Source organism: Columba livia, chromosome 1 (genome assembly GCF_036013475.1).
Source record: "Columba livia isolate bColLiv1 breed racing homer chromosome 1, bColLiv1.pat.W.v2, whole genome shotgun sequence".
In the NCBI taxonomy this organism is placed as follows: Eukaryota; Metazoa; Chordata; class Aves; order Columbiformes; family Columbidae; genus Columba; species Columba livia.
In genome coordinates this window covers 2,451,384-2,476,871 of record NC_088602.1, presented here as the reverse complement: position 1 = coordinate 2,476,871, position 25,488 = coordinate 2,451,384, and the positions used below count along the sequence as shown (strand labels likewise).

Here is a 25,488-nt window from a genome sequence, read left to right as displayed (position 1 = left end):
GATTTAAATAATTGATTTTAACTTGTATGACATTTGTATTTTTTAGTTATCATCTTAATGAAATATCACCATAATGAAAAGAGGCATTACTTAAGATGTTGATTTTTTGCAAATATAACTGAGGAGAGGAAAAATTAAGGAATTTGCATATAGATGATCCACTCAGATTCAATCAAAAAAGTTTCCAAGAGCTTTTGGGATCAAAAAGGAAACAGCTACAGAGAAAGTTCGGAAAAGCTTCTAAAGCAAATTAGAGATTTAAGTCCCCTTGAAATTAATGGGAAGATACCAGGAAAATTATTAAGCAACCTATATAAAAGCAGCTACGGGATAAATCAAAAATGAAACACAGACGCATCAAGATCAAATCGTGTCAAATTAGTAAAGCAATGTGTCTTTATTTGCCTGAGGTACGAGATGTTGGAAAGATATTGGGTTGTCCTGTGCAGGGACGTGAGTTGGACTTGATGATCCTTGTGGGTCCTTCCCAACTCAGGACATTCTATGATTCAATGAAAAGCTTTTCACTAATTTGGCTCATCATCAACCTAAGGAGGTTGGGTACCTCCTGAACTGGAAGATTAAGGAATAAATGAGAAATATATTTATCAGGGATGCTCTAGAAACACTTCATCTTGTCTCAAGGAGGGGAATAGACTTGGGGGAGAGCTTCCCAAACTCTCAACCAGCTCAGCAATTCAATAAAAGAAGGTGCCTCAGAAGATGAGGTGGTTTAATCCAAGAGTTTTCCAAAGAATCAAAACATTTCTGAGATCCCGAGACTTTATTTTCAATATTATTTTTGGAATGGAGGAAAAAATTTGGAAGACAAACATTTCTAACGCGACGACATCGGAAAAGAGCAAAAAGATGATTCAATGATTTAGGCAGATACCAGCGCTGGACAAAACACGGGAAAAATGAATCAGGCTTGAGCTGGATTTAAAAAGGAACAAAATTAATGACAGTCAACGCAATGTGATGGAAAATAGGCCTCACAGAACAATGCTGATTTCATTCTCAGATGAGATTCAACACTGGGATGACAGATAAGAGGACACGCCAGGGATACGCAGCAATTGGGACCACAAAGGCCACTCAACGTAGATTGCAACACAACCAAATGCAAGATATTACATCTAGGAAACAAAATCTGAAAGCCAGAGACCCTGAAATACAATCTGAGATCCCACCCAACACTTCTCAACTCAATGCCACAGGTTTAACTTACCCAAAATGAAAGCAGAAAAACCACTCGGTTAGGGAATTATGAGTTGCCTCCAGAAGTTACTGGGTATCAAAGGACCTTTTAATTTGGCCAAGAAAAGGCTTTTGGAAGCAATAGTTGGAAACTAATTCAAATTAGAGCTCAGTTGTTCCATCAGCGAGGGTAAATAATTGCTGAAAATATGTCAAGAAAAGTGGCGGATTCTTCGTGACTTGAGATCTCCAAACTAAGAGTGACTGTCCTGGTAGAAGGTAGCCCAAAATAAATGGTCATTAGGCTCCTATTCCAGGGAAAATGTAAGGATCTGTGGCTTCCAGGAGGTCAGTCTAATTAAGCTTTAAGCTCTCGGAACTCTAAATCCACACGGAGAGGCACCAACGCCTCATCTGAGCACATCCCAATAGCACACAAAGCCACCCAAATCCATCTCCTGGTCTACACAGAAGAAGCAGAAGGCATCTGACCCAACCTTGTCGAGCAACATCACCAAGAAACCTCCAGGCTCCAATTTTCCATGGTGAAAACAGCGACTGTACATCTACACACGACGATCTTCCAAGGGTGAACCCAGGGAGGTCTGCAAAGACCTTCCAAGAATCTTGGAGAGAAGAAGCTTTGATGGTCTATACAGGTGCAGGTCACGGTGGTTGAAGATCATTTCCTGGACCACCTTTGCCATGGTGGTGCGGAAGAGGAGAGGACAACGTGCTTCGTGCTGGTAGACGGCAACAGTAAAGTAACCAAGAGCTCTGAGGGTTGTACGGATCTTTTTCAGAAGTTGGTTGTAACACAAAATGAGGGTGTTGGTTGACAAAGTAAAAACTCCAGATAACGCCGATCTGCGTCAAACACTCCAGCAGCATTTTATGAAGCTTAAAGCCACTTAAGACATTATTTCTGGATGGTAATGCTAACAGTCACATACGTAAATCAAACCCAATTCAAACTTAATTCCTAATTGAGACAGAAAAGCTGAAACTCGGATGAGAACAGATACGATACCACATTTATCTACTGAGCCCACAGAAGCCCAAACCAAATATCTTCTCTACAACTTCCATTTGTGTGCATTACATATGGACAGTGAAAACATTCTTACCGAAACAGATATTTTATTGAGCTTCCCAATGAGAGCAGTCCATATTCAGAAGACTCAGCGGCTGGGATTTGGACGCTACAGTGAAGAAAAATAAACCATTTCTCAAATTTATGGAGCTGTGTTTTAAGACATCAGAAATTCTGTTGTGAGTATCGGTCAAATCAAAAGTGAACTCGAGCTTTAACCCATTTTCCTTGCGTTGTTTTCACCACAATACAAGGGAAGGATGATGGACAGGAGACCCTGTTCTTGACTCCAGGACACGTACAACCGGACTGATTTACTCCTCCAACCAACCACAAGGCCAAATGCAAATCTTATTCTACAACACTGAACCCGAAAAATGTCGCATGCCATAGTTTTTGCAAAAGCCATTAAATGTCTCATTACGTTATGACATACACAGGAAACGGAAGAAAATTATTTGCAGAATAAACTACAACAGAATAAATGTTAAAATAGGGACCTAAAGTAATTCACGTTAAATGCTCACAAGCTTAAATCAAAATTACTTTCAATGGAGTTAAGTCCTTAGAACCTGCCTGTCCATTTAAACACTACGGTCATCCAGGTTGAAAAATCATCAGCAACTGTAATTGTGACATTACTCTGTGCACCTAAATGGCAGGAGAAGATCAAACTTCCTTCAGTTAGAGCCAAGTATCTCTACAAACAGGTTACGCCAAGTAGTCCCCACCTAGGGACACTTAAACGAGTTGTTTTCCAGAGATCACCTCCAACTCTGTCTTGTCCATAATAAAAAATGGTGTATCATATGTTAAATATATATAAATATATATATATACACACACACAGAATGCTGTAAAGTCCAAAATTTTGCACTGAACAGGATGACCCTGAACAGGAACAGATTTATCTGTTGGGACGACAGAGACTCTTAGGAGTCTGTGATGAATAACCACATAAACCATTGAAAAACCGAGTTGTCATCTCCTATAAATTCAAGTATAAAGAACAGAACGGAAAAGGAGGACAAAGCAGCCAGCGCTCAAAACTTCAGGCTGGATTTCCAACATCAAAATGCTAAAATTCAACATGTTATCGACTTTAGAGAGTTGGGTGCCCAACGCCAAGGAAAGCAAAGCACAAATCCCGGCAGATAAACTAAGGAGTCTGATGCCATAAAAGAGCCAGATCTTTTTGATTAAGTTCAACCGCAGAACTCCAAATGTTACGGTCTATTGTAATTTTGCTGCGGTCCACAATCTTTATCCATTTTATCAAAGAATTAGCCATGCCTCGCAGGCACAATGGCAACTTTTATTTTCTTGCCAGTTTAGTACTTTTTCTCTCATAAAGTACAGAATCACAGAATCAACTGGGTTGGAAAAGACCTCAGAGATCATCAAGTCCAACCCCTTGGTCCAACTCCAGTCCATTGACTAGATCATGGCACTAAGTGCCATGTCCAATCTCGGCTTAAAAACCTCCAGGGCCGGTGAGTCCAGCACCTCCCTGGGCAGCCATTCCAATGCCTGACCACTCTCTCTGCAAAGAATTGCTTTCTAATCTCCAGCCTCAGTTTCCCCTGGTAGAGTTGAAGCCCATGGCCCTTGTCCTATTGCTGACTGCCTGGGAGAAGAGCCCAATCCCCACCTGGCTAGAACTGCCCTTCAGGTAGTTCTAGAGAGTGCTGAGCTCCCCTCTAAGCCTCCTCTTCTCCAGACTAAACAAGCCCAGCTCCCTCAGCCTCTCCCCATAGGGCTTGTGTTCCAGTCCCTTCCCCAGTCTTGTTGCTCTTCTCTGGACCCGCTCCAGCACTTCAATCTCTTTCCTGAGCTGAGGGGCCCAGAACTGAACACAATACTCCAGGTGTGGCCTCCCCAATGCAGAGCACAGGGGAAGGATCACTGCCCTTGTCCTGCTGACCACGCTGGTTTGGATACAGGACAGGACACCATTGGCCTTCTTGGCCACCTGGGCACACTGTTGGCTCATGTTGAGCTTCCTGTCCATTAGTCCCCCAGGTCCCTTTCTGCCTGACTCCAAGCTTGTCCTCAATAATCCTCCCAAATCTCCAACCCTCGCTAAGACAAGGCAAAAATGTTCAGCCTACAAATACACTTTGGCATTAATCTTCCTATTGAGGAAGTTATCACACGAAAGCTGCGATAAATCCCTCTGAGTTTTAATTTTTCCCACCTTTGAGTTTTCTGGGTGACGGTTTTGCTCAAGCAGAGAGAGGAAAGACAAGAAAAAGCACAATCGAACACAAAACCGCGTCTCCGGCGGTGGACGGGAACGCAATGTTGCGGCTTTTCCAAACCCCTTGGCAATAACCTCCTAAATAATTTGCTGGAGAGCGTCAACAGGTTCGCATTGCGCACAGTCACTCGAAATTCCTTTGCTCGGGGTTTTCAGCACATCCATAGCAAACAAAACTCACAGGAACTTATTAAAATGCCTTCAAGTCCCACTCACACCGTGAGGAAACCAATTGCGTCTCCGACGTCCTTGACGGAACCTCGTTCCCTGCGCCGTTCTTTGAGAAATCACTTATTATGCCATGAAAATCACTGTCTGTGTGGGATTCCAACAGGAAAGGGAGAAGAAATATAAGTTTTATTTCAGTTTTACTTCAATACAAGTACGATGAACCACGTCACCATCAGTTTGAGAGCCACGGAGAAAGGGATTTTTAGAGAAATAAATAACAAAATGCTCATATTTGAGTGAAGTTATATATTACAATTCTAGCTGGAAATGACTCAGATTTGTGTATTCGGGTTCCTGTTTGGAGCCCAAAACAACAAACAAACGGTCTGGTTCTCAAAAGCTGCTTCATAATCAAGAGCTTCCACAAATTCCAGAAGATCGGCAAATTCTGGATGTACCTTAAGAGCTGGATCTTAATTATGGGTCCAGGGTTCTTGTTTCAAAGCCTCTCAACACAAGAAAACCCTGAAAATTCAAAATTCTTTCTGCTGCAACCAATTCGAACCGACAAATAAACACAAAATCCCGCGTCAAGATTCAATGAAGAGTCATTATATCAGAACACAAAAACCCAAAATATATATATCCTGTACGCATTGTTCCAAAATCAGCACGAGAAACAAGCGCTTACTTCATATTTTCCTCTCATATTCGTATTTTAAACCCTAAAATTGACACAGAGTGATTCGGTTGAGTGGAAGGAAGAAGAAGGGAACACAATTTGGTGCCTGTTTGGCAGGTGGTCGAGTTACAGGGAAATAAGTCTTAAGAGTTTATTCCCAGTTCTTAAAAGCGAGAGATTAAAAGCCAATATTTTTATAATTCAAAGAGTTAAAGGGGGTAAAAAATGGATAAGTGGATTTTATTTATTGCCACTGAAAGAAAAATCTTTACCTATTTATTGAAGAGACACACGATGGTGTATAAGAATCCAATAACGTCGGATGGGACTAATAGATTCACATTTGAAATTAGAAAAAATACATTAAATGCTGTTTGTGCAGTTTGGAAAAATACTGTAGAATACAAGAACACTTCTCTCATTCGATCATTTTTGGATCTAAAATGTGTATGGATTGAAAATGATGACTTTGCGGATTTTAAGCAGGAAAACTGAGTCTGATCGATTGGAAAAATCGCGGTACATTGAGAAACCAGAACAAAGTGAATTGGTACGAAACTCCCGCTGGCGGCGGCTCCTCCGATCTCACCCGCAAATAAATCAAAAGCGGCGCCGCACCAAAATCACCCCGTTTGCACTCGGAAAGCGACGCCAGAGTCGCTCCTCCCCACATGGTTTATAACACGTTTCTCCGGGGGGATGTTTCGAATATTTCCTTGTCGTGGCGGCGTCGCGAGGAGGAGATCGATGGGACGTCGCGGGGAGATGGAGCTCGACCACCCCAAACGGCTGGAGAACAAACGGCGTCCGGCCGGCGCGTGGGGAGCGAATCCGGGACTGAAACGCCGAGGTCGAGACGGCGGTTTAAGGAGAAACCTTGTGAATTGCGGAGGAAACGGAAAGTACAGGGAGCGCTTGTGCTGCGGAAAGGGAAACCGGGGGCCTCCGCGGGTACAATCGAACCCGAAAGGCAGGGCTGGGAGACAAACGAAGATCGTAATCTGCGCTGAAGGGAAGAGCGAGCTCAGAAATCAAGAAGGAAAGTTGGATTTCCCTTTTGACAGCCTCAGCGGCTGCTACCGAGCGCTCCAGAGCTGCAAATTGGCCCTTTTCCTGGGTGGAAAAGCGGAGATTTTTAACTCCCAGGTCTAAAACGCTACGTGGAACAGAAAAAAACCCTGGCTTTCACATAAAATGTATTTTATATATGTTGATCTGTTGCTGGACTCGGTGACCCAGAAGCGGCGATCGGTGACGATCGTCCCCAAAACGGGCGCTGACCTGGCTCAAAGGCGCCTTTCTGTTGGCACCTTCGCCTGCACACCGAGGTCCGCGAGCTCTTCTACACACAGCAGATCATTCAATTAACCGCAATTTAATTATCGGTTTAATGATTTCAGTCGAGGTACAGAAGGCCTTTGCAGAAATGTTTCTCCGGAGTGTTTTCAAACATTTTCAGCGGCACCGAGAGCCGTTATTTCCTTGTTTCTCCCGCTTTTCCCCATTATCCGTGTGGTGGGTGCTGATACAACCACAAAGAGGGGGTATACAAAATCCCTTCGATATTTCACCTTACTGCAATGCAGACTGACTAAATTCGACAGATGAATAATCAGAAAGCATCTCTACAATATATTCTCCGTAAATAACCACATCCCGTAGCTATTTCGCATTAATTTTGACGCAATATGGGTGCATTTAGGTTTTAATTCAGGGTCTTATTTATGTTTCCCATTGCAAGCAATATATCCCACGACTGAATAAAATCCAACCGCCTTCACACACACATTTTGCTTCCGATCCCTTTGTTCCAAAGTAGGTTATAGATCTACCTCTCCAAAAAAATATAAGTGTCTTTACAAACAGCCAAGAATTGTAAATAACTAAAGACTATATGAAATAAACCACCACATATCTGAACAGCCACATATGAAATAAGCAGCACAGGCGCATTAAAATGACGCTATAAACACATCATTTGGTAGAGAGATATCGCTTATGAAAACTGTAAATCTGGTAATTATAAAATAAAAGAAGTTAAGGGGGATAACTAAGTGGGTATTTGTAACTTCCAGGACAACAAGTTGATCAGACTTAATATATATTCCATCCAAAAAATACACATCAGCCCTGTTAACTACAATATATATTCAGAGCACAGTCGTTGGGGTTTTTCTATGTACTTGACTATAAAGGTCAAAAGAACCCATGAAACAGTTAAAATCCAAAAGCAGAAAGAACTAAAACAACCAAGGTATTTGGCCTCCTAGCGCTAATTTCCTTTTCTTTACGTTGCTCAACATCGCTCCTCAATTTGAGTTCTAATCAACGAGCACTTCACAGTTCACATCTCATGAAATAAGGCGGTTGGTGCAATCAAGTCCGGCGAAAGATGTTTCCACCGTTCGCATTCCTTAGGAAAAGAAGAAGAAATAAAGAGCCTCTCGCTTCCTCCATCGCTATTGAACAGCACGAATAAACACACCGCTGCATCTTAAATCATATTGTGATTAAAACATAAATAGAAGCACTTGGGGATTCTTAGTACAACGTGGCTTTGTCCAGGAGAGGGGAAAAGAGGAAAAATAAACCACTGGTTTCTCGATATTTGACAGTATCCAGCACCAAATAAATGCATTCTGAATAAAACTCAGCCTATGGAAATATAAACCATAACGTTATCGTGATGTGCAGGGGGAAAAAGAATATAAACCGCCGCTAAAACCCAACCCAGCGCCAAACCTTTTCCCGATAATGAATTTCTGCTAATGAATTTCCGATAATGAATTCCCGATTCCGTTCCCACATTTCGAGGCTCCTCCGCTTTCTATAAAGGACTGAAGCACCTTTTTGATGCTATTAACCCTCGATACAGCGACTTCATGGCCCTGAGAACCGCGCTGCCCATAACGAAGCAATTAGCGAATAAAAGAAATCTCGAAAAATCAGCTCTTTCATCAAAATTAATAAAAACACAGTATTTTAAACCAGGAAAATAATGCCGCTTTACATTGGTCAACCTCTCTCCCTTTGGGTTACGGATGTTTCACGCTGTCGTCCGCCCCCCCCTTCCCGGGGGCCCTTTTTAAACCCCCCGTGAAGGGGAGTGGGACGGGGGGGTTGAAACACAACTCGTCCCTTTGCATCCCAGCAAGTTGGTGGCAGGTTAATTAATATTATATACATATATATATATATCAATATCAATGTGGTCGTCCCCACATGCCCCTCTGGATATTGTGATTATGGGGCATCCCTCCATCTGTGGGGTGCACCCCAACACCCCCCCCCCCCCATGTCGACGTCTCTTCAGAGCTGGACGCGCAGAATTAAAAATAAATCAAGGGAATTTCAAAATGATGTCGCTGCGTTTCTCCCCCTTCCGCACCAAGAGAAGGTGAAACTTGGCTTTGACCTCGGGGTGGGGGGGGTCTCCCAAAAGATGAGGGGAACTGGGGAGGGGGGGTCTAAAAAATAGGGAGATTGGGTCTGTAAACAGGGGAGGGGAAAACTGAGGGGGGGCAACGAGCTCTGGGAGGGACAAGAGGCTTGGGGGGTGGGGGGGGAAAGACGTTTGGGGGCACAACAGGTTCAGGGGGGACAAGGGGTTTGAGGGGGGACGAGGGGCTCCGAGGGGGATACAAGAGGTTCGGGGGGACACAAATGGTTCGGGGGGGGGGGGGGACAAAAGGTTTTGGGGGGAAAAGCTTCGGGGGGACACAACAGGTTCGGGGGTGACACAAGAGATTTGGAGGAGGACAAAAGGTTCGAGGGGGGGGGACAATAGGTTTGGGGGGGGACAAAAGGATGGGAGGAGGGGACAGGAGGGTTGGGGGGTGACAAGCTCGGGGGGAGGGACACAAGAAGCTCGAGGCGGAGGGGAGAGGAAGCTCGGGGGGGGGTCTCCCCGTCCCTCCTCCCCCCGGGACACGCAGCCCCCGCGCTGAGGGGATTGAGCGATTGAGGGATTGAGGGGATGCTCCCCCCCCGCCCTGTCCCCTCAGAGAGGGAGTCGGTCGCAGACACCCCCCCCCTTCCCGCCGCTGTCACTCGCCGCCTCACACACAGAGCGCCCCCCCCCCCCGCCTCCTCAGCGCCGCCCGTGTCGCGGTGTCCGTGTCCCCCCCAACCCCCCCACCCGGGTCCCCTCACCTGCGGCTGCTCGGGCGGCGGCGGCCCCTGTGCCGGTGCCGGTGGCGGCGGCGGCAGCGCGCGCTCCCCGCTCCTCGCGCTGCCTGCGCCGCGGCTCCTGCCTCTGCCCGCAGCCGCTGGGGGAGGCGGAGGGGGGGGCTGTACCACCGGCCGGACCGTTACAGCGGCGGCGCGGACTACAGCTCCCGGCATGCCCCGCGCGTCGCCGCCGCGCATCTCGGGCGGCCGCCCGGCGCGGGGCACGCTGGGTAGTGTAGTCCGCAGGGCGGGCTGGGAGGGGGCACGCTGGGAGGTGTAGTGCGGGCGCGGGGCATGCTGGGAGCTGTAGTGCGGGGAGGCGCCGAGGAGGCGGGGCGGCAATGCGTGACGGGAGCTGTAGTTCCGCGGGGCATGCTGGGAGTTGTAGTCCGGGCGGGCTGAGGGAAGACGCGGGCTGAGGGGAGCGCACGGGCCGCGGCGGGGATCCCCCCCCGGGCTCGGCACCCGGGACACCCAGCGCCCGGCCCCGGCTCTGGGAGACGGGCTGCGGGCCGCACGGTGAGCGCAGGGCCGGGCCCGCGGCGGGAGAGCAGAGCAACCCGGCCTTGTGTGTGTGACCCCCCCACCTCCTCCTCACCCTCCTGCCCCGTCACCTCACCTCACACTTCTGAGTAAAATTCAGCCTACGGAAACATCTGGAATATTGTGTCCAGTTGTGGCCCCTCAGCTCCAGCAGGACAGGGAACTGCTGGAGAGAGTCCAGCGCAGCCACCAAGATGCTGAAGGGAGTGGAGCATCTCCCGTGTGAGGAAAGGCTGAGGGAGCTGGGGCTCTGGAGCTGGACAAGAGGACACTGAGGGGGGACTCATTCATGTTTACAGATATCTAAAGGGTGAGTGTCAGGAGGATGGAGCCAGGCTCTTCTCGGTGACAACCAATGGTAGGACAAGGGGTAATGGGTTCAAACTGGAACACAAGAGGTTCCACTTAAATTTGAGAAGAAACTTCTTCTCAGTGAGGGTGGCAGAGCCTGGCCCAGGCTGCCCAGGGGGTTGTGGAGTCTCCTTCTGTGCAGACATTCCAACCCGCCTGGACACCTTCCTGTGTAACCTCATCTGGGTGTTCCTGCTCCATGGGGGGATTGCACTGGATGAGCTTTCCAGGGCCCTTCCAACCCCTCACATTCTGGGATTCGGTCATAACGTTATCATGATGTGCAGGGGGAAAAAGAAGGATATACCCCCCCCCCTAAAATCCAACCCAGCGCCAAAACTTTTCCTGATAATGAATTTCCACTAATGAATCCCTGATCATAAATTCCATTTCCCACATTTCAAGGCCCCTCTGCTTTCTATAAAGGACCGAAGCACCTTATTGACGCTATTAACCCTCGATACAGCAACTTCATCGCCCTGAGAACCGTGCTGCCCAGAATGAATCAATTGGCAAATAACAGAAATTTGGAAAAATCAGCTCTAAACCCATCACCCCTTGTCCTATCACAACAGGCCCTGCTCTAACGTCTGTCCCCATCTTTCTCACAGGCCCCTTTTAAGTACAGAAACGCCAATTTTGGGAAGGGGCTGGCGCCCCCCGCCAAGCCAGTCTCTGCTTTGGGAACACAAATAAGCATTTTAATTTTTCCTGCAAGAACAAGCGTGAAAAATCCCCTTTAAACCTTCCAGGAGGGACCAGCAGCACCAGCCAGCACACGTGGCTACGAGGTGGGTGCAAACGGTGTCATCACGCTCAGGGTTTAGGGCTGGAAGGTTTTAGGGCTGGAAGGTTTTAGGGCTACAAAGTTGGTGAAGGTTTGGAGGGGAAGACATATGAGGAGGGGCTGAAATAACTTGGTTTGTTCAACCTGGAGGAGACTGAGGGGACAACTCATGACATCTACGGCTTCCTCACAAGGGGAGGAGGAGGAGCAGGCGCTGATCTCTTTAGTGACCAGTGACAGAACCCCAGGGAATGGCAGAAGATGTGCCGGGGAGGGTCAGTGGGACATGAGGCAAAGGTTCTTCCCCCGGAGGTGCTGGACACTGAACAGGCTCCCAGGGAGGTGTCATGGCCCAACCTGACAGTGTTCAACAAGAGACTGGACACCGTCCTCAGACACACGGATGACCTGTGGGGTTGTCATTGCAGGGACAGGAGTTCAACCCGATGGTCCTTGTGGGTCCTTCCAGCTCAGGACATTCTGTGATTCTATGGAAAGGAGTATTTTGGGAAAGCGCTGGTGTCCAGGAAGTAGAGAATTAAATTCCTATGGAGCTTCCCCCAGGGACGGGCAGCAACATCCCCACATCCCCTCCTTGGTCCCTCCTGTCACACACTCACCACTGTCAATAGTATTTTGCTTTTAATGAAGATTCTCACTGGTGATTTTGTTTGCTGAGTGATCGCCACCAAACCACCCCCTGGGGAATCGGGGAATTGGGGCGGGGGTGACCAGGGTCACACGCTTTGGTTTCTCACCCCTTGGACAGGCTGGTGTGGGGAGTACCGTGAAAACCATGTCAAAGGAAAGATTTCTCCTCGCACGTTTCTCCCGCAGGGTGGAAGATGCTGGTGACGCCCGTGGGACACGCTCAGCCTCAGTGACACCGAGTCTCGGAGCCTCCAACATGATTTGGGGGCTCTTTAACAGCTCATTTTACCCCCCACCAGCCACATATCGTCCTGTCCCAACAGCAGGTGAGTGTTCATAAGAGAAATAACAAACATTGGGGTGTCCCCCTGGGTTCAACGCGAGGACAGCGAGACTGGCACCCCCCCAGCTTCTCCCCATCTGCCGCCACAGCGAGCAGAGCCGCAGGTTTCCTACGGCACGTGAGACACCGGGAAAGTTGCAAAAATCCTTTGTTTTGGCCCCAAAACCCAAGGCTTTGGCCGGGACATGGGAAATCTCCGCCGGGCAGCGAGCCAGAGATCTGTGACAGCTTCTTGCTGTGACAAACCCCCCCGGGTGAGACACAGACAGAACCCAGATGGGGGAAAACCAAACTGGAAGTTTCAAAGTCCATCTCTTTTACCGAGCAGCAGCCGATTGCCGCAGGGGACGCGGGGAAACCCGTGATCGGGCTCCTCTGGAGGCTGTTCCCACGTTGCATCCTCTCCTTCCTTCCACAGCGCAGCTTTACCACCTGGAAATAACCTCCCGGCTCCTCCGGTTGCCGTTTCCAGCCGGTGTGACCCAAATTCATCCCATCTAATAAAAAAAAACCAAACAGTCAGTAAAAAACAAATAAACCAAGCCCTAAAATCCCACAGCAGCGTCATATTTGTCCCCAGAGGAAAGCAGAGCGACTCGGGGATGTTGTACGTTCGGTTTGCAATCCCCGATTCCTGCCATTTCATCCTGTTTGTCACAAGTGGCTGCGCTCTTTGCTCCCTGGGGGGGTTATTTCTGCTTTTTTTAATTATTATTATTATTATTTGGTAGTTGTTTCCCTCCTTCCCTTCTTGGAGTGAACCCGGTGTCTCCTCTGCCCGCCGCCCGGGCGCTGCGGCCGAGCGGAACCCATTAGCGCCGCGCTATAGATTTCTTTCGACCCCGTGAAAAATCCGCTGCCATTTTAAACAGAGCGTCTATTTATTTCCCTCGGCCGCGTGTCCTTTCGCTGCCAAGGAGACAAATTATTCCGGTCCTTTGGCAGAGCTCATGATAACACAGCGGAAAAGCTCCTAAGAGCGGTTTATACCAAACCGTGCCTACGTCTACCTGCCGAGGGGCGCTGAGTAAGCCCAAATTGCAGCCTAAATCCCTCCCCGAGGGAACATCTTTATTAATTCATCGCGGAACGAAGCATCTGGCCCGGCCCCCGCTTTCTGAATCCGCGTCTCTGAAATATTTAGCGCCACCGGGATGTTTTGCAGCCGATAACCTGCGTGGGGCTGCGCGTCTGCGCCCCGGCCGATGGGGCGAGCGCGTTTTAACTCCTTCCTAATCAATCTGTGCTGCTGGATTAATGTAATTCCTTCTGCTCTTGGTCATGGTAAAGCCAGAGCTGGAGGGAGGGGAGAGGAAAGGGGTTTACATTGAAAAGCCCACTGGGTTGTTTTGTATTAAGGGCTGCCAAATGCTTAATAAACATGTTTGTTATGCCTTGACTATAAATAATTTGACTTATATTTTAGGCCATGTAACACCAGCCAGTGGGAGATACATAAAAAATATATAGTTATTCCTTGCTGTCCTTTATTTTGTGGAAGATGGGGAGTGGAGAAGAGGAGTCGGGTAATTCTTAGCTCTTGATCTCCCCAAATAATTAAACCTCCCATTTTCCTCACCGCACTCTGGTCACCAACGTGGGGGTGATTTAGAATCACAGAATCATTTTGGTTGGAAAAGACCTTTAAGATAGTTGAATCCAACTGTTCCCCCACCCCTGTCCCTGCCCCATGTCCTGAGAACCTCATGTCCGTCTGTCCAGCCCTCCAGGGATGGTGACTCCAGCACTGCCCTGGGCAGCCTGTTCCAATGCCCCACAGCCCTTTGGGGAAGAAATTGTTCCCACATCCAACCTCAACCTCCCCTGGTGCAACTTGAGGCCGTTTCCTCTGCTCCTGGCGCTTGTTCCTGGGGAGCAGAGCCCGACCCCCCTGGCTCCAAGCTCCTTTCAGGCAGTTCAGAGATCAGAAGGTCTCCCCTCAGCTCCTGTTCTCCAGCTGAACCCCCAGGTCCCTCAGCCGCTCCATCACACTTGTGCTCCAGCCCCTCACCAGCTCTGTTCCCTTTTCTCAACTCGCTCCAGCACCTCAAGGCCTTTCTTGGCGTGTGGGGCCCAAAACTACACCCACGATCCAAGGTTTGGCCCCCACAGTGCCCAGCACAGGGACGGTCACTGCCCTGGGCCTGCTGGCCACACTGTTTCTTTTTGTTCTCTCTTATTTTAAACAGATTCCTTAAAAATATTCTTATTTACAGACCTTGTGCTCCCGCTCTGTATCCCGACAGTTATCCAGCTTCTCCCAAGTGTGCAGCTGCTCCATCTCTGGAGGAAAAGTTGGGGTTCTGGGGAGAAACTGGGGTTTGCAGCTGCCAATCCCGACCCCTTGGTGTGGAGGAAAAGCCCTTGAGGTGCTGGAGTGAGTTGAGAGAAGGGAACGGAGCTGGTGAGGGGCTGGAGCACAAGTGTGATGGAGCGGCTGAGGGACCTGGGGGGTTCAGCTGGAGAACAGGAGCTGAGGGGAGACCTTCTGATCTCTGAACTGCCTGAAAGGAGCTTGGAGCCAGGGGGGTCGGGCTCTGCTCCCCAGGAACAAGCGCCAGGAGCAGAGGAAACGGCCTCAAGTTGCGCCAGGGGAGGTTGAGGTTGGATGTGGGAACAATTTCTTCCCCAAAGGGCTGTGGGGCATTGGAACAGGCTGCCCAGGGCAGTGCTGGAGTCAGCATCCCTGGATGCTGGATCAAGCACCAACATCCCCGCTGCCACCAGCCCCGCCGGCACCGCGCGTCAGCTTTTTGGGGCTAAATTGCTCCAAAGCGCTATTTTCCCTTCCCAGGCGGCTCTCGTGTGTCTGGTGAGCGGTCGGACTACAGGTCCCGTCGGGCCGTGCGGGCGGCGGGGCGGGCGGGGCGGGGAGCGGAGCGCAGCGCTGCCCGCAGCGGGACCCGCCGGCCGCCTCCTCCCGGTGAGCGTGTGCGGGGTGTGCGGGGCGGCTCCGGGGATGGGGGGGGACCGGGGGAATGGGGGTGCGGGGTATCGGGAGATGGGGGAACGGGGATGGGGTACTGGGGATGTGGGTACCAGGGATGGGAGTACCGGGGATGGAAGTACAAGGGAATGGGTGTACCGGCGATGGGGGTACAAGGGGGTGGGGGTACCGGGGATGGAGGTACAGGGGGATGTGAGTACCGGGGGTGGGGACACAAGGAGGTGGGGGTACCGGGGATGGGGGTCCTGGGGATGGGAGTACTGGGAGATGGGGGGTATCAAGTGATGGGGTACAGGGGATGTGGATACTGGGAATGAGGGTACCGGGGATGTGGGTACTGGGAGATGGGGGTTATGAAGTAGTGGGGGTACTGGGGATGTGGGTACCAGGGGTGGGGGTCCCAGGGTTGTGGATACTGGGCATGGAGGCTCCAAGGACTGTAAGTACTGGGAATACACATACTGGGGGGGACAGGGAGTACTGGGGGGAGTGACTACTGGGGGACGGGGGTACTGGGGATGTGGATACTGGGCATGGAGGGTACCAGGGACTGGCAGTACTGGGAATGTGGGTACCAGGGGGGAGGGAGGGTACCAGGGGATGCCAGTTCCTAGGGGACATGGGTACCAGAGGGCTGCAAAAAGGGGGTGCTCAAAAATATGAGCACAGGAGGGTGGCAAAAAGATGCCAGGGGACGGGAGTACCAGGGGATGGGGGTACAGGATGGTGAGGACACCAGGTGGAGGTACCAGGGGACTGCAAATCCAGGGGGATGAGGGTGCCAGGGGCTGTGATTTTGGGGGATGTGGGTGCCGGGGGGATACAGTTGCCAAGGGGATGCGGGTACCAGGGAGATGTGGTACCAGGGGGACATGGGTACCAGGGGGATGCAGGTACCAGGGCTGTGGGCTCCTGGGGGATGTGGACACCAGGGGATTTGGGCATCGGGTACCACAGAGGTGCTGGGTGGGGGTCTGTGCCTCTCCATGCCCCCAGAGCAGGAGGGGACCCAGCTGGGACATCCTGGAGGCTGTTCCGGGGGTGCTGAGCCCCCATTATCGGGGTCCCTCGTTGGTGGGTGGGGGTATGGTTGCCGTGGCACCGCTCCCGGGGTGCTGGCTTCTCTCAGGGACCTGGGGAGAGATGACTTCATGGCCTTATTAAGGACTAATTTCCACCCAGGCAGGGAAAACAAACCAGCGGGGCCGGCGTTTGCCGTGGAAAGTTACTGGGGCCGTGGGGAGTTTAGTGGGGCCATGGGGAGTTCGTGGCTGTTTTCATACACGGCCCAGATTTCTCCATTTACCTCCGTGGGATGATAATCTCTAAATCCCAATGAGATTAAAGGCAGAGAGAAAGGTGGCTGCAGTTCCTCCTCCCAGCCCTCGCCACGGTTCCCAGATGACGAAACCCCGCGTCTGTCTAACCCCGATTAACCCGTGCGCTCGGCTTATCCCCCCCCCCCCAAAAAAAGAGGCGACGAGGGTGAATCCCCGTCCCACTTCGCACCCGGAGCTGCGGGGAGGTGAGAACAGGGAGAAAAACACACCAAGGCGGGAGCTGCGACTTTAACCTGGTTATTTTTCCCGTGTCGGCAGGTCCGCAACGCCCATGGCGCTGGTGAAGAGCGGGTGGCTTTGGCGGCAGAGTAAGTGCGACCCTTGAGTTTTCCACAGCGGGAGACACCGTACCCCAAATAAAACAAACCTGGAGGAGTTTTGGCTATGGGATGGTGGTGTGGGGGGAAAGAACAGGTCCCGACCCCCGCGGTTAATCCACGGCAGCAAGGAAATCGCAGCTCAGCCGCTCGTGGGTTTACGTAAGAGGCGAGAGGGCCTTTCTGCCACAAAACAGACGCGGCTCTGCGGCCGGGGCTGGATCCGGTCCCGTGCGCACGGCGGGGCAGCACCGAGATGCCATGATGGCTTTTATTATATTCTGGCAGCTATTTTTAACTTCAAGCCACCTGGCTTTGCTGCCCTGGATGCGGCGGGTAAATCCATCTGGAAATTCGGGGGGATGGCGTCGGGTCCCGTGAATGCGCCGGGTGGATCGTGTGGGGTCCTTCACCTCGTCCCCATCCCGCCAGGCTCCATCCTGCGCCGCTGGAAGAGAAACTGGTTCGTCCTCTACCTGGACGGCAGTTTGGTTTACTACCACGACGAGACGCAGCGCGACATGGACGGCCGCATCCACGTCAAGTACAGCTGCCGGGACGTGCGCGCCGGCCGCGAGTGCAGAGGTGAGCGCAGCCCCAAATCCCCAAAATTACGTTCTACTTGTGCTTTCGCGCATCTAGGCCACCCCAAAATTAATCCAGGCTGCACAACCCACCCCTTTCCATCTCCCGACCATCCCGAGAGGTGCACGTTGCGTCTTCCACAGCTTTTCCCCGCGGAAGGAGAAACTCTCCTCCCGCTTTGCGCTTGTTCAAAACACGAGCCCACGGGCCTGACTCATCGCTCGCCGTCTCGCACAAACACGGAGAACAAAGCGGCAGCTCCGCTCAGCCCACGGCCGCCGCACAAAGCACCGTTCTCAGCGCAAACCCAAAGGTTCCTCCACACCGGAGGGTCCCGCTGAGTTTCGAACCTCGCGGGCTTAAGATTTTCCCCTTGCTCGCAATCCAAGCGTCTCGCGCTTCGACAGAATTTGGGTGCTTGCTGCAATCTGGGAAATCCGAAGCAAACGCAGCTCAGTTGAGATTTTTGGCAAGTTTCTGTCCTTCTGTTTTCTTGCCGCCGCGGGGGTGGAATTTTTTGCTACCCGGCTCTTCGCTCCCGCTGGTTTTTAACCTCCAAGAGCCTGATGGTAACATGTAAGTGGCGACAGAGCTGAAATCAGACCGCGATTATAAGCCTGGTGTCCCAACAGGTTTTTAACAGATTCATTAGCAGCTCAGGGTGGTAATTCACAGAATCCCAGAATGTCAGGGGTTGAAGGGCCCTGGAAAGCTCATCCAGTGCAATCCCCCCATGGAGCAGGAACACCCAGATGAGGTTACACAGGAAGGTGTCCAGGCGGGTTGGAATGTCTGCACAGAAGGAGACTCCACAACCCCCTGGGCAGCCTGGGCCAGGCTCTGCCACCCTCACCAGGAACAAGCTCCTTCTCAAATATAAGTGGAACCTCTTGTGTTCCAGTTTGTACCCATTGCCCCTTGTCCTGTCACTGGTTGTCACCCAGAAGAGCCTGGCTCCATCCTCCTGACACTCCCCCTTTCCATATTGATCCCCATGAATGAGTCCCCCCTCAGTGTCCTCTTGTCCAGCTCCAGAGCCCCAGCTCCCTCAGCCTTTCCTCACACGGGAGATGCTCCACTCCCTTCAGCATCTTGGTGGCTGCGCTGGACTCTCTCCAGCAGTTCCCTGTCCTGCTGGAACTGAGGGGCCACAACTGGACACAATATTCCAGGTGTGGTCTCCCCAGGGCAGAGCAGAGGGGCAGGAGAACCTCTCTGACCTACTGACCACCCCCTTCTAACCCACCCCAGGTACCATTGGCTTCCTGGCCACAAGGGCCCAGTGCTGGCTCATGGTCACCCTGCTGTCCCCAGGACCCCCAGGTCCCTTTCCCCTACACTGCTCTCCAACAGCTCATTCCCAACTTACACTGGAACCTGGGGTTGTTCTGCCCAGATTCAAGACTCTACACTTGCCCTTGTTCTAGTTCATTACATTTCTCCCCGCCCAGCTCTCCAGCCTGTCCAGGTCTCTGATGGCAGCACAGCCTCTGGCGTGTCAGCCACTCCTCCCAGCTTGGTGTCACCAGCAAACTTGCTGACAGTCACTCTATTCCCTCATCCAAGTCACTGATGAATATATTGAATAACAGCGGCCCCAGCACTGCCCCTGAGGCACTGCACTAGATCCAGGCCTCCAATTCAGAGCCCGACCCTCTCCCAAGAGGCTCCCTTGGGAGATTTGGGGATGGATTTTGGGGCGTCTCTTTGCCGACGCTGGATCCCGCCCTTTTCCAGACGTGCAGCCGCCCGAGGGGAAGAGCCGCGAGTGCCTGTTGACCGTGGTGCTGCGCGACGGCTCCAAGACAACGCTTTGCGCCGAGAGCGAGGACGACGCCATGTAAGCCAAAAAAATCCCCTCTTGGTGCCTTTTCCATCCAGATTATCCCAGCCCAGAGCCCTGTCCTGCTCCCACTATCGGCTAAACCCCCCTGCGGTCCTTGTTTCCTCAAACACCCACGTTCTCTGTTGCAACCGGAGATTTGGTTTGCCTGCTGAATAACTGAGATGAGAACTCACCCCTCGGCCCCACCGAGGATGCTGGGGAAGGGTTTTTATCGGTATTCAGCGATAAATAGCATGAAAGTCAAGTCCTAATTGACTTAAGGCCACGGGCAGCAGTAGGAAACACCCACTTTTCGCATTGTTCCCCTTTTATTTATTCCTATAAAAGTTACAACAAATTAAAACCTAATTTTTCTAAAATACTGGAAAACAGGAAACCTTCAGCTGCACTAGATGGAGGGAGATGTTCAGCAGCGGCCAAGCTGAGCTTAATCAATTAAGCCTGACCCTGGCTGAATGGAAATTCACTTATTGCCTGCTTTTTCGGCCCGATTTAGATAACCGGGCCCCTCTGTTTCGTTTGCAGCGCTTGGAAGATGGCCGTGCTGGAGGCTAAAGCCACCCCGGTGAGGCTTTGTCCCCCTAAAAATAGGGGTATTGTCCCCCAAATGGGCTTTGGATGAGGGTCACACCAACCTGAGTCCCCCCCAGGCAGAGTCACAGTGACAGGGGACACAGGGACAGGGGAACGGGGACAGAATTTCAAGGGAATGGGGAAGAATTTAAGGCGATGGAGACAGGGTTAAGGTGACGGGGACAGAGGTAAGGTGATGGGGACAGGGGTAAGGCGACGGGGACAGGGGTAAGGTGACAAGGTTAAGGTGACACAAACGGGGTTAAGGTTACGAGGACGGGGTTAAGGTGACATGGAGAATGTTAAGGTGACGGGGACAAAGTTAAGGTGATGGGAAGAAGGTTAAAGTGACAGGGACAGGGTTAAGGTGACATTGGGAATGTTAAGGTGACGAGGACAAGGTTAAGGTGACAGGGACAGGGTTAAGGTGACATGGGGAATGTTAAGGTGACGAGGACAAGGTTAAGGTGACAGGGACAGGGTTAAGGTGACATGGGGAATGTTAAGGTGACGAGGACAAGGTTAAGGTGACAGGGACAAGGTTAAGGTGACGAGGACAAGGTTAAGGTGACGGGGAGAAGGTTAAGGTGACAAGGACAAGGTTAAGGTGATGGGGACAGGGTTAAGGTGATGGGGAGAAGGTTAAGGTGTTGGGGACAGGGTTAAGGTGACATGGAGAATGTTAAGGTGACATGGAGAATGTTAAGGTGACGAGGACAAGGTCAAGGTGATGGGGAGAAGGTCAAGGTGACGGGGACAGGGCTAAGGTGATGGGGACAGGGTTAAGGTGACAGAGACAAGGCTAAGGTGACAAGGTTAAGGTGACAAGAACAGGGTTAAGGTGACGAGGACAGGGCTAAGGTGATGGAGACAAGGCTAAGGTAACGAGGACAGGGTTAAGGTGACAAGGTTAAGGTGACGAGAACAAGGTTAAAGTGACGGGGACAGGGTTAAGGTGAGGGGGAGAGGGTTGACGGGGACAGGGTTAAGGTGACGAGGACAAGGTTAAGGTGACCGGGACAAGGTTAAGGTGATGGGGAACACAGTTACAGTGATAGAGGCCAAGTTAAAGGGAACAGGGACAGAGTTAAGGGGACACAGCTGAGGTGACAGAGGCCACAGCTGAGGTGACCTGAGCACAGGTGGGTGATTCAGGTGCTTGGAAAGGCCACCTGGGGCATTTCAGACACTCCAGGCCCCCCCGTTTCAGCAGCGCGGGGGAACCCAAGCGATTCAAACCCCCGTCACGCACGGGGGACACTGAGGCACGGCCACAGCTGATGTCACAGCCTTGCGCCGCTGCTCCCAGGTGCACGTCTACGACCCCTACGACGACGACTACTACCAGACGGTGCCCCTGGACTCCCACCAAACCGCCTACATCAGCTCCGGCCACTACGCCCCCCAGTACGGAGGTGAGTGACCCCTCCAGGTTCACCCCATCCCTCCTCAATTCACTGCTTTGCCTTATTACCACCTGCTTAATTTGTGCAGGGGGGGGAGGGGATGGGATCCCCCCAGGGTTGGCAGCAGATAGTGGAGTCGCAGCCAAAACTGGGGTCCAGCTCACCCCCCCTTTTTCCATTTTGCTTTGCAGCTCCCGGGGTGACCCACGTCATCGTGCGCGAGGATCCATATCGGGTGTCCGGGGACCAGATGGCCCTGGGGCTGCTGGCGGGGGCGGCCACCGGCGCCGCGCTGGGCTCCTTTATGTGGATGCCGTGCTGGTTTTAACCCCCCCCCAAAACTGGGCTGCATCTCCCCAGCTCGGTTTAACTCACCCGCGGCTTGGAACCCACCCTGAGCCACCCTCAGCCTCCCAAAAACACCCTGCGGACAGAGATCCAGCCCCAAACTCACCCCCATCCTCCTCCCTGCACTGGCTTTTGCATTAAATAACCCCCACATGCTTCAGAGATCCCCCAAAACCGTATCCCCAAACCCCCCTGGCATCCTGTTCCCACTCAAAGGCCTGGGAGCTACCAGGGCTGGCAGCAGAGGGGAGGGTGAAGTGCAACAAGCCCTAAAACCCAACTTAATTCATCACCCTCACCTCAATACCTGGGTTTTGGACAGATGTGACAGGGAATGCTGCACCAAACACCTATTTTTGTGGAGACATACAGGTTTTTTTTGCATCGCACGGCACAGCAGCTCTGTAAGGCTACCTTGGCTTGAGTGAGGCATTGGACACAGTGTCCCACAGCATCCTCACAGCTGAACTGAGGGAGTGCGGTCTGGATGAGCGGGGAGTGAGGTGACTGTGAACTGGCTGAAGGGAAGAAGCCAGAGAGTCGTGGTCAATGGGCAGAGTCCAGCTGAGGCCTGGATCTAGTGCAGTGCCTCAGGGGGCAGTGCTGGGGCCTGTGTTATTCAATATATTCATCAATGATTTGGACGAGGGAATAGAGTGACTGTCAGCAAGTTTGCTGGTGACACCAAGCTGGGAGGAGTGGCTGACACGCCAGAGGCTGTGCTGCCATCAGAGACCTGGACAGGCTGGAGAGCTGGGCGGGGAGAAATGTAATGAACTAGAACAAGGGCAAGTGTAGAGTCTTGAATCTGGGCAGGAACAACCCCAGGTTCCAGTGTAAGTTGGGGAATGAGCTGTTGGAGAGCAGTGTAGGGGAAAGGGACCTGGGGGTCCTGGGGACAGCAGGGTGACCATGAGCCAGCACTGGGCCCTTGTGGCCAGGAAGCCAATGGTACCTGGGGTGGGTTAGAAGGGGGTGGTCAGTAGGTCAGAGAGGTTCTCCTGCCCCTCTGCTCTGCCCTGGGGAGACCACACCTGGAATATTGTGTCCAGCTGTGGCCCCTCAGTTCCAGCAGGACAGGGAACTGCTGGAGAGAGTCCAGCGCAGCCACCAAGATGCTGAAGGGAGTGGAGCATCTCCCGTGTGAGGAAAGGCTGAGGGAGCTGGGGCTCTGGAGCTGGACAAGAGGACACTGAGGGGGGACTCATTCATGGGGATCAATATGGAAAGGGGGAGTGTCAGGAGGATGGAGCCAGGCTCTTCTGGTGACAACCAGTGATAGGACAAGGGGCAATGGGTACAAACTAGAACACAAGAGGTTCCACTTAAATATGAGAAGCAACTTGTTCCTGGTGAGGGTGGCAGAGCCTGGCCCAGGCTGCCCAGGGGGTTGTGGAGTCTCCTTCTCTGCAGACATTCCAACCCGCCTGGACACCTTCCTGTGTAACCTCATCTGGGTGTTCCTGCTCCATGGGGGGATTGCACTGCATGAGCTTTCCAGGGCCCTTCCAATCCCTGGGATTCTGTGAACTGTGTTTTTTGGGGGGGGGTCCAGCACTAGAGCAAGTACTGACGTGAGAGGCGACCCCAGAGATGCTCGAGAGACAGGTGAAAGATTAAGAGGGGGTAAAAAACTCAGCAGGATTTTCCAGCCTCCCTGGGCCTGGCCAAGCTGGAGAAGTGGGGTCAAACCTCAGGAAATTGGGGCCAAACCGTTTGGAATTGGGGCTAAACCCTTTGGAATCGGGCTGGGAAGAGCCCTGGGAGTGTCACAGCTTCCCCAGCAAAGCAGCATCTTGAGCTTCACGCTGATTTTTGAGAAGGGGGAGAAATCACCTTGGGACAAAGAGAAGGGGGAGAAATCACCTGGGGAGCAGGGACCCGTTTTGGCAGCCAACCCGGGGTCTGCAAAATATGGATTTGGGATTGAGGGGGGGGACACGGTGCCCTCAGGTGTCCCTGAGGCTCAGGGGACAAGGGGGAGCTCGGCTTTTTGTGCTGCGTCGGGCAGACATCAAGGGAAGAGGGAGAAGCCGCCGAGTGTCACCCTTAGAGGTGTCATTTTATCCTGGAGACAACATTGATGTTAAAATAATATCAAGAATTACAAACAAAAAGACCACAGCCAGATCAACAAAACCACAGTGACACCAGCACCCTGCTCTTGCTGTTTAAGCCCCGGATCAGTTCACCCCTGTGCCTGACGGGGGATCGGGATGTCCCAAAAACACCGTCCCCGGTCTCCTTTGCCTCCCTGCTGCTGCTTCAAACCTGCTCCCGTCAACCCAGCGATTTTTGGAGAGAAAACAGGAAAATAAAAACGCTATCAGTCAAATAAAGGCAGCGAAAAACAAGAGCCAGGCTGCGGGTGAGTGAGGATGAGGAGGGGGCTGCTCATCCTTCACCATCTCTGGGGGTGGGAGGGTTTGGGTCCCATGCTGTCAGCTCCCCCATCTCCTGCACCCCTTTTCCTCCCCATTTTCCAACCAGGAGCCCTGAGGGCAGCGGAGGGGCTGGGAAGCGCAAAAACATCCTCTAGTTCTTGCAGACCTGGGATTTGAGATGTCGTGGCTGCGGTTTCCCGGCACCGTGGGGTCTGGGGGTCCCGCTGCGGCCACGGAATGCGGCACGATGGCCCCGGAGAGAAAAAACCACCTGAGATATCCATCCGTCTTTGCACCCCAAATTCAGAGGTGGCGCCAGGAAGGGCTCAGTGTAGCGAAGGGCCCGTTTTAAACCTCAAAAATGGCAGAAAAGCATCATTGGGTTTATTTAATTAGCACGTTGTGGAAGCTGAGGTTGGCCTACTCCTTGCTTTCAGAAAGAAATAAGCTTTGCTCCCTCCTGGATCCTCACTTGGCCCCACCTCATGTTTTCTGACCCCTTTTCCATCATCACCTAAGCCTGTCCCTCCAGAAGACGACCTTTTGTGGGGTGTCCCCCACCCCGAGCCAAGGGCAGAGCTTTGAGAGCGACTTTGCTCCCTGCGGATGGGAAGAATCATCGAACAGTTTGGGTTGAGACCTCCCCAGTTCCCCCAGTGCCCCCCCTGCCATGACAGGGACATCTTCACCAGCTCAGGGTGCTCAGAGCCCCGTCCAGCCTGGCCTGGGATGTCTCCAGGGATGGTTCATCCACCACCTCTCTGGCCAACCTGGGACAGGCTCTCACCACCCTCAGGGACAACAATTTCTTCCTCATGTCCAGCCTGAATCTCCCTCCTTTAGTTTCAAACCATCACCCCTTGTCCTGTCACAACAGGCCCTGCTACAAGAAGCCCGAGCTGCCACTGTTGCCACTAATTAGCACTAGAGGCTGCTAATGAAGCAGCCTGGGACATGGAGGCCTCGGGATCAAGCTCAGCTCTGGTGGGAATAAAGCACCTGAGTCTCAGCAGCGGAATCCACAGGTGCCGGAGAGCTGGGCAGGGAAGAGGCAGTTTTGGGGTCACACCAAGCAAGACACACCTGAACCCTCTTTTCTGAGGGGCTGCAGCAATCCCAGGAGCCGGCAGATGGGCTCTCCAGGGCACGTATTTACCCCACAGGGTGCACAACCCAAGGGTGAGACACACCTGGACATGGAAACATCCGGAAATGCTTCACCGAAAGCAGCGTGATTTGGAAACTGGCACTTTGTTCAACATCACGTCCAGCTGCTGACCTGCCCTGGGGTCACAGCAACCCCAGGCAGCGCTACAGGCTCGGGGAAGAGCGGCTGGAAAGTGCCCGGCGGAAAAGGAGCTGGGGGTGTTGGTGCCAGCGGCTGAACATGAGCCAGCGTGTGCCCAGGTGGCCAAGAGGCCACCAGCATCCTGGCTGGTACCAGCACTGGTGTGGCCAGCAGGCCCAGGGCAGTGACCGTCCCTGTGCTGG

The 25,488-nt window shown here is 52.2% G+C and overlaps 2 protein-coding genes and 2 long non-coding RNA genes across 7 annotated transcripts in view; 2 read left to right on the top strand and 2 right to left on the bottom strand.

The window, feature by feature from the left end:
• The window catches only part of FAM168A (family with sequence similarity 168 member A), a 205,469-nt gene extending 195,687 nt beyond the window's left edge, over positions 1–9,782 (bottom strand). For 2 of the 3 annotated variants that reach the window (XM_065069685.1, XM_065069794.1), the window contains exon 1: positions 9,559–9,697. The gene's annotated coding sequence lies outside the window, so the exon portion shown is untranslated. Of the gene's footprint in view, positions 1–9,558 lie in introns of all 3 variants that reach the window. The other variant, XR_010473854.1, reaches the window with a different exon arrangement.
• A 160-nt stretch (positions 9,783–9,942) lies between these two features.
• LOC110357538 (uncharacterized) lies at positions 9,943–12,234 on the top strand. The gene is made up of 3 exons (XR_010474041.1): positions 9,943–10,429; positions 11,082–11,261; positions 12,095–12,234. It is a non-coding gene; the product is annotated as an uncharacterized LOC110357538 (long non-coding RNA).
• LOC135580016 (uncharacterized) lies at positions 11,885–14,463 on the bottom strand. Its single transcript, XR_010474030.1, has 2 exons — positions 13,262–14,463; positions 11,885–12,748 (listed from the first exon to the last, which is right to left on the bottom strand). It is a non-coding gene; the product is annotated as an uncharacterized LOC135580016 (long non-coding RNA).
• Positions 14,464–15,069: 606 nt separating this feature from the next.
• Positions 15,070–23,967, top strand: PLEKHB1 (pleckstrin homology domain containing B1). Of its 2 annotated transcripts, none has more exons than XM_065070301.1 (7): positions 15,070–15,174; positions 16,797–16,846; positions 17,288–17,440; positions 19,178–19,280; positions 19,812–19,851; positions 21,169–21,274; positions 21,457–23,967. In XM_065070301.1, exons 2-7 carry the CDS (start codon positions 16,810–16,812, stop codon positions 21,591–21,593), a joined length of 576 nt encoding a protein of 191 aa, XP_064926373.1. In that variant the 5' UTR covers positions 15,070–15,174; positions 16,797–16,809; the 3' UTR covers positions 21,594–23,967. The 2 variants fall into 2 exon arrangements, with proteins under 2 accessions (XP_064926373.1, XP_064926437.1); XM_065070365.1 differs by lacking the exon at positions 15,070–15,174 and adding an exon at positions 15,566–15,637.
• Positions 23,968–25,488: the final 1,521 nt, after the last annotated feature.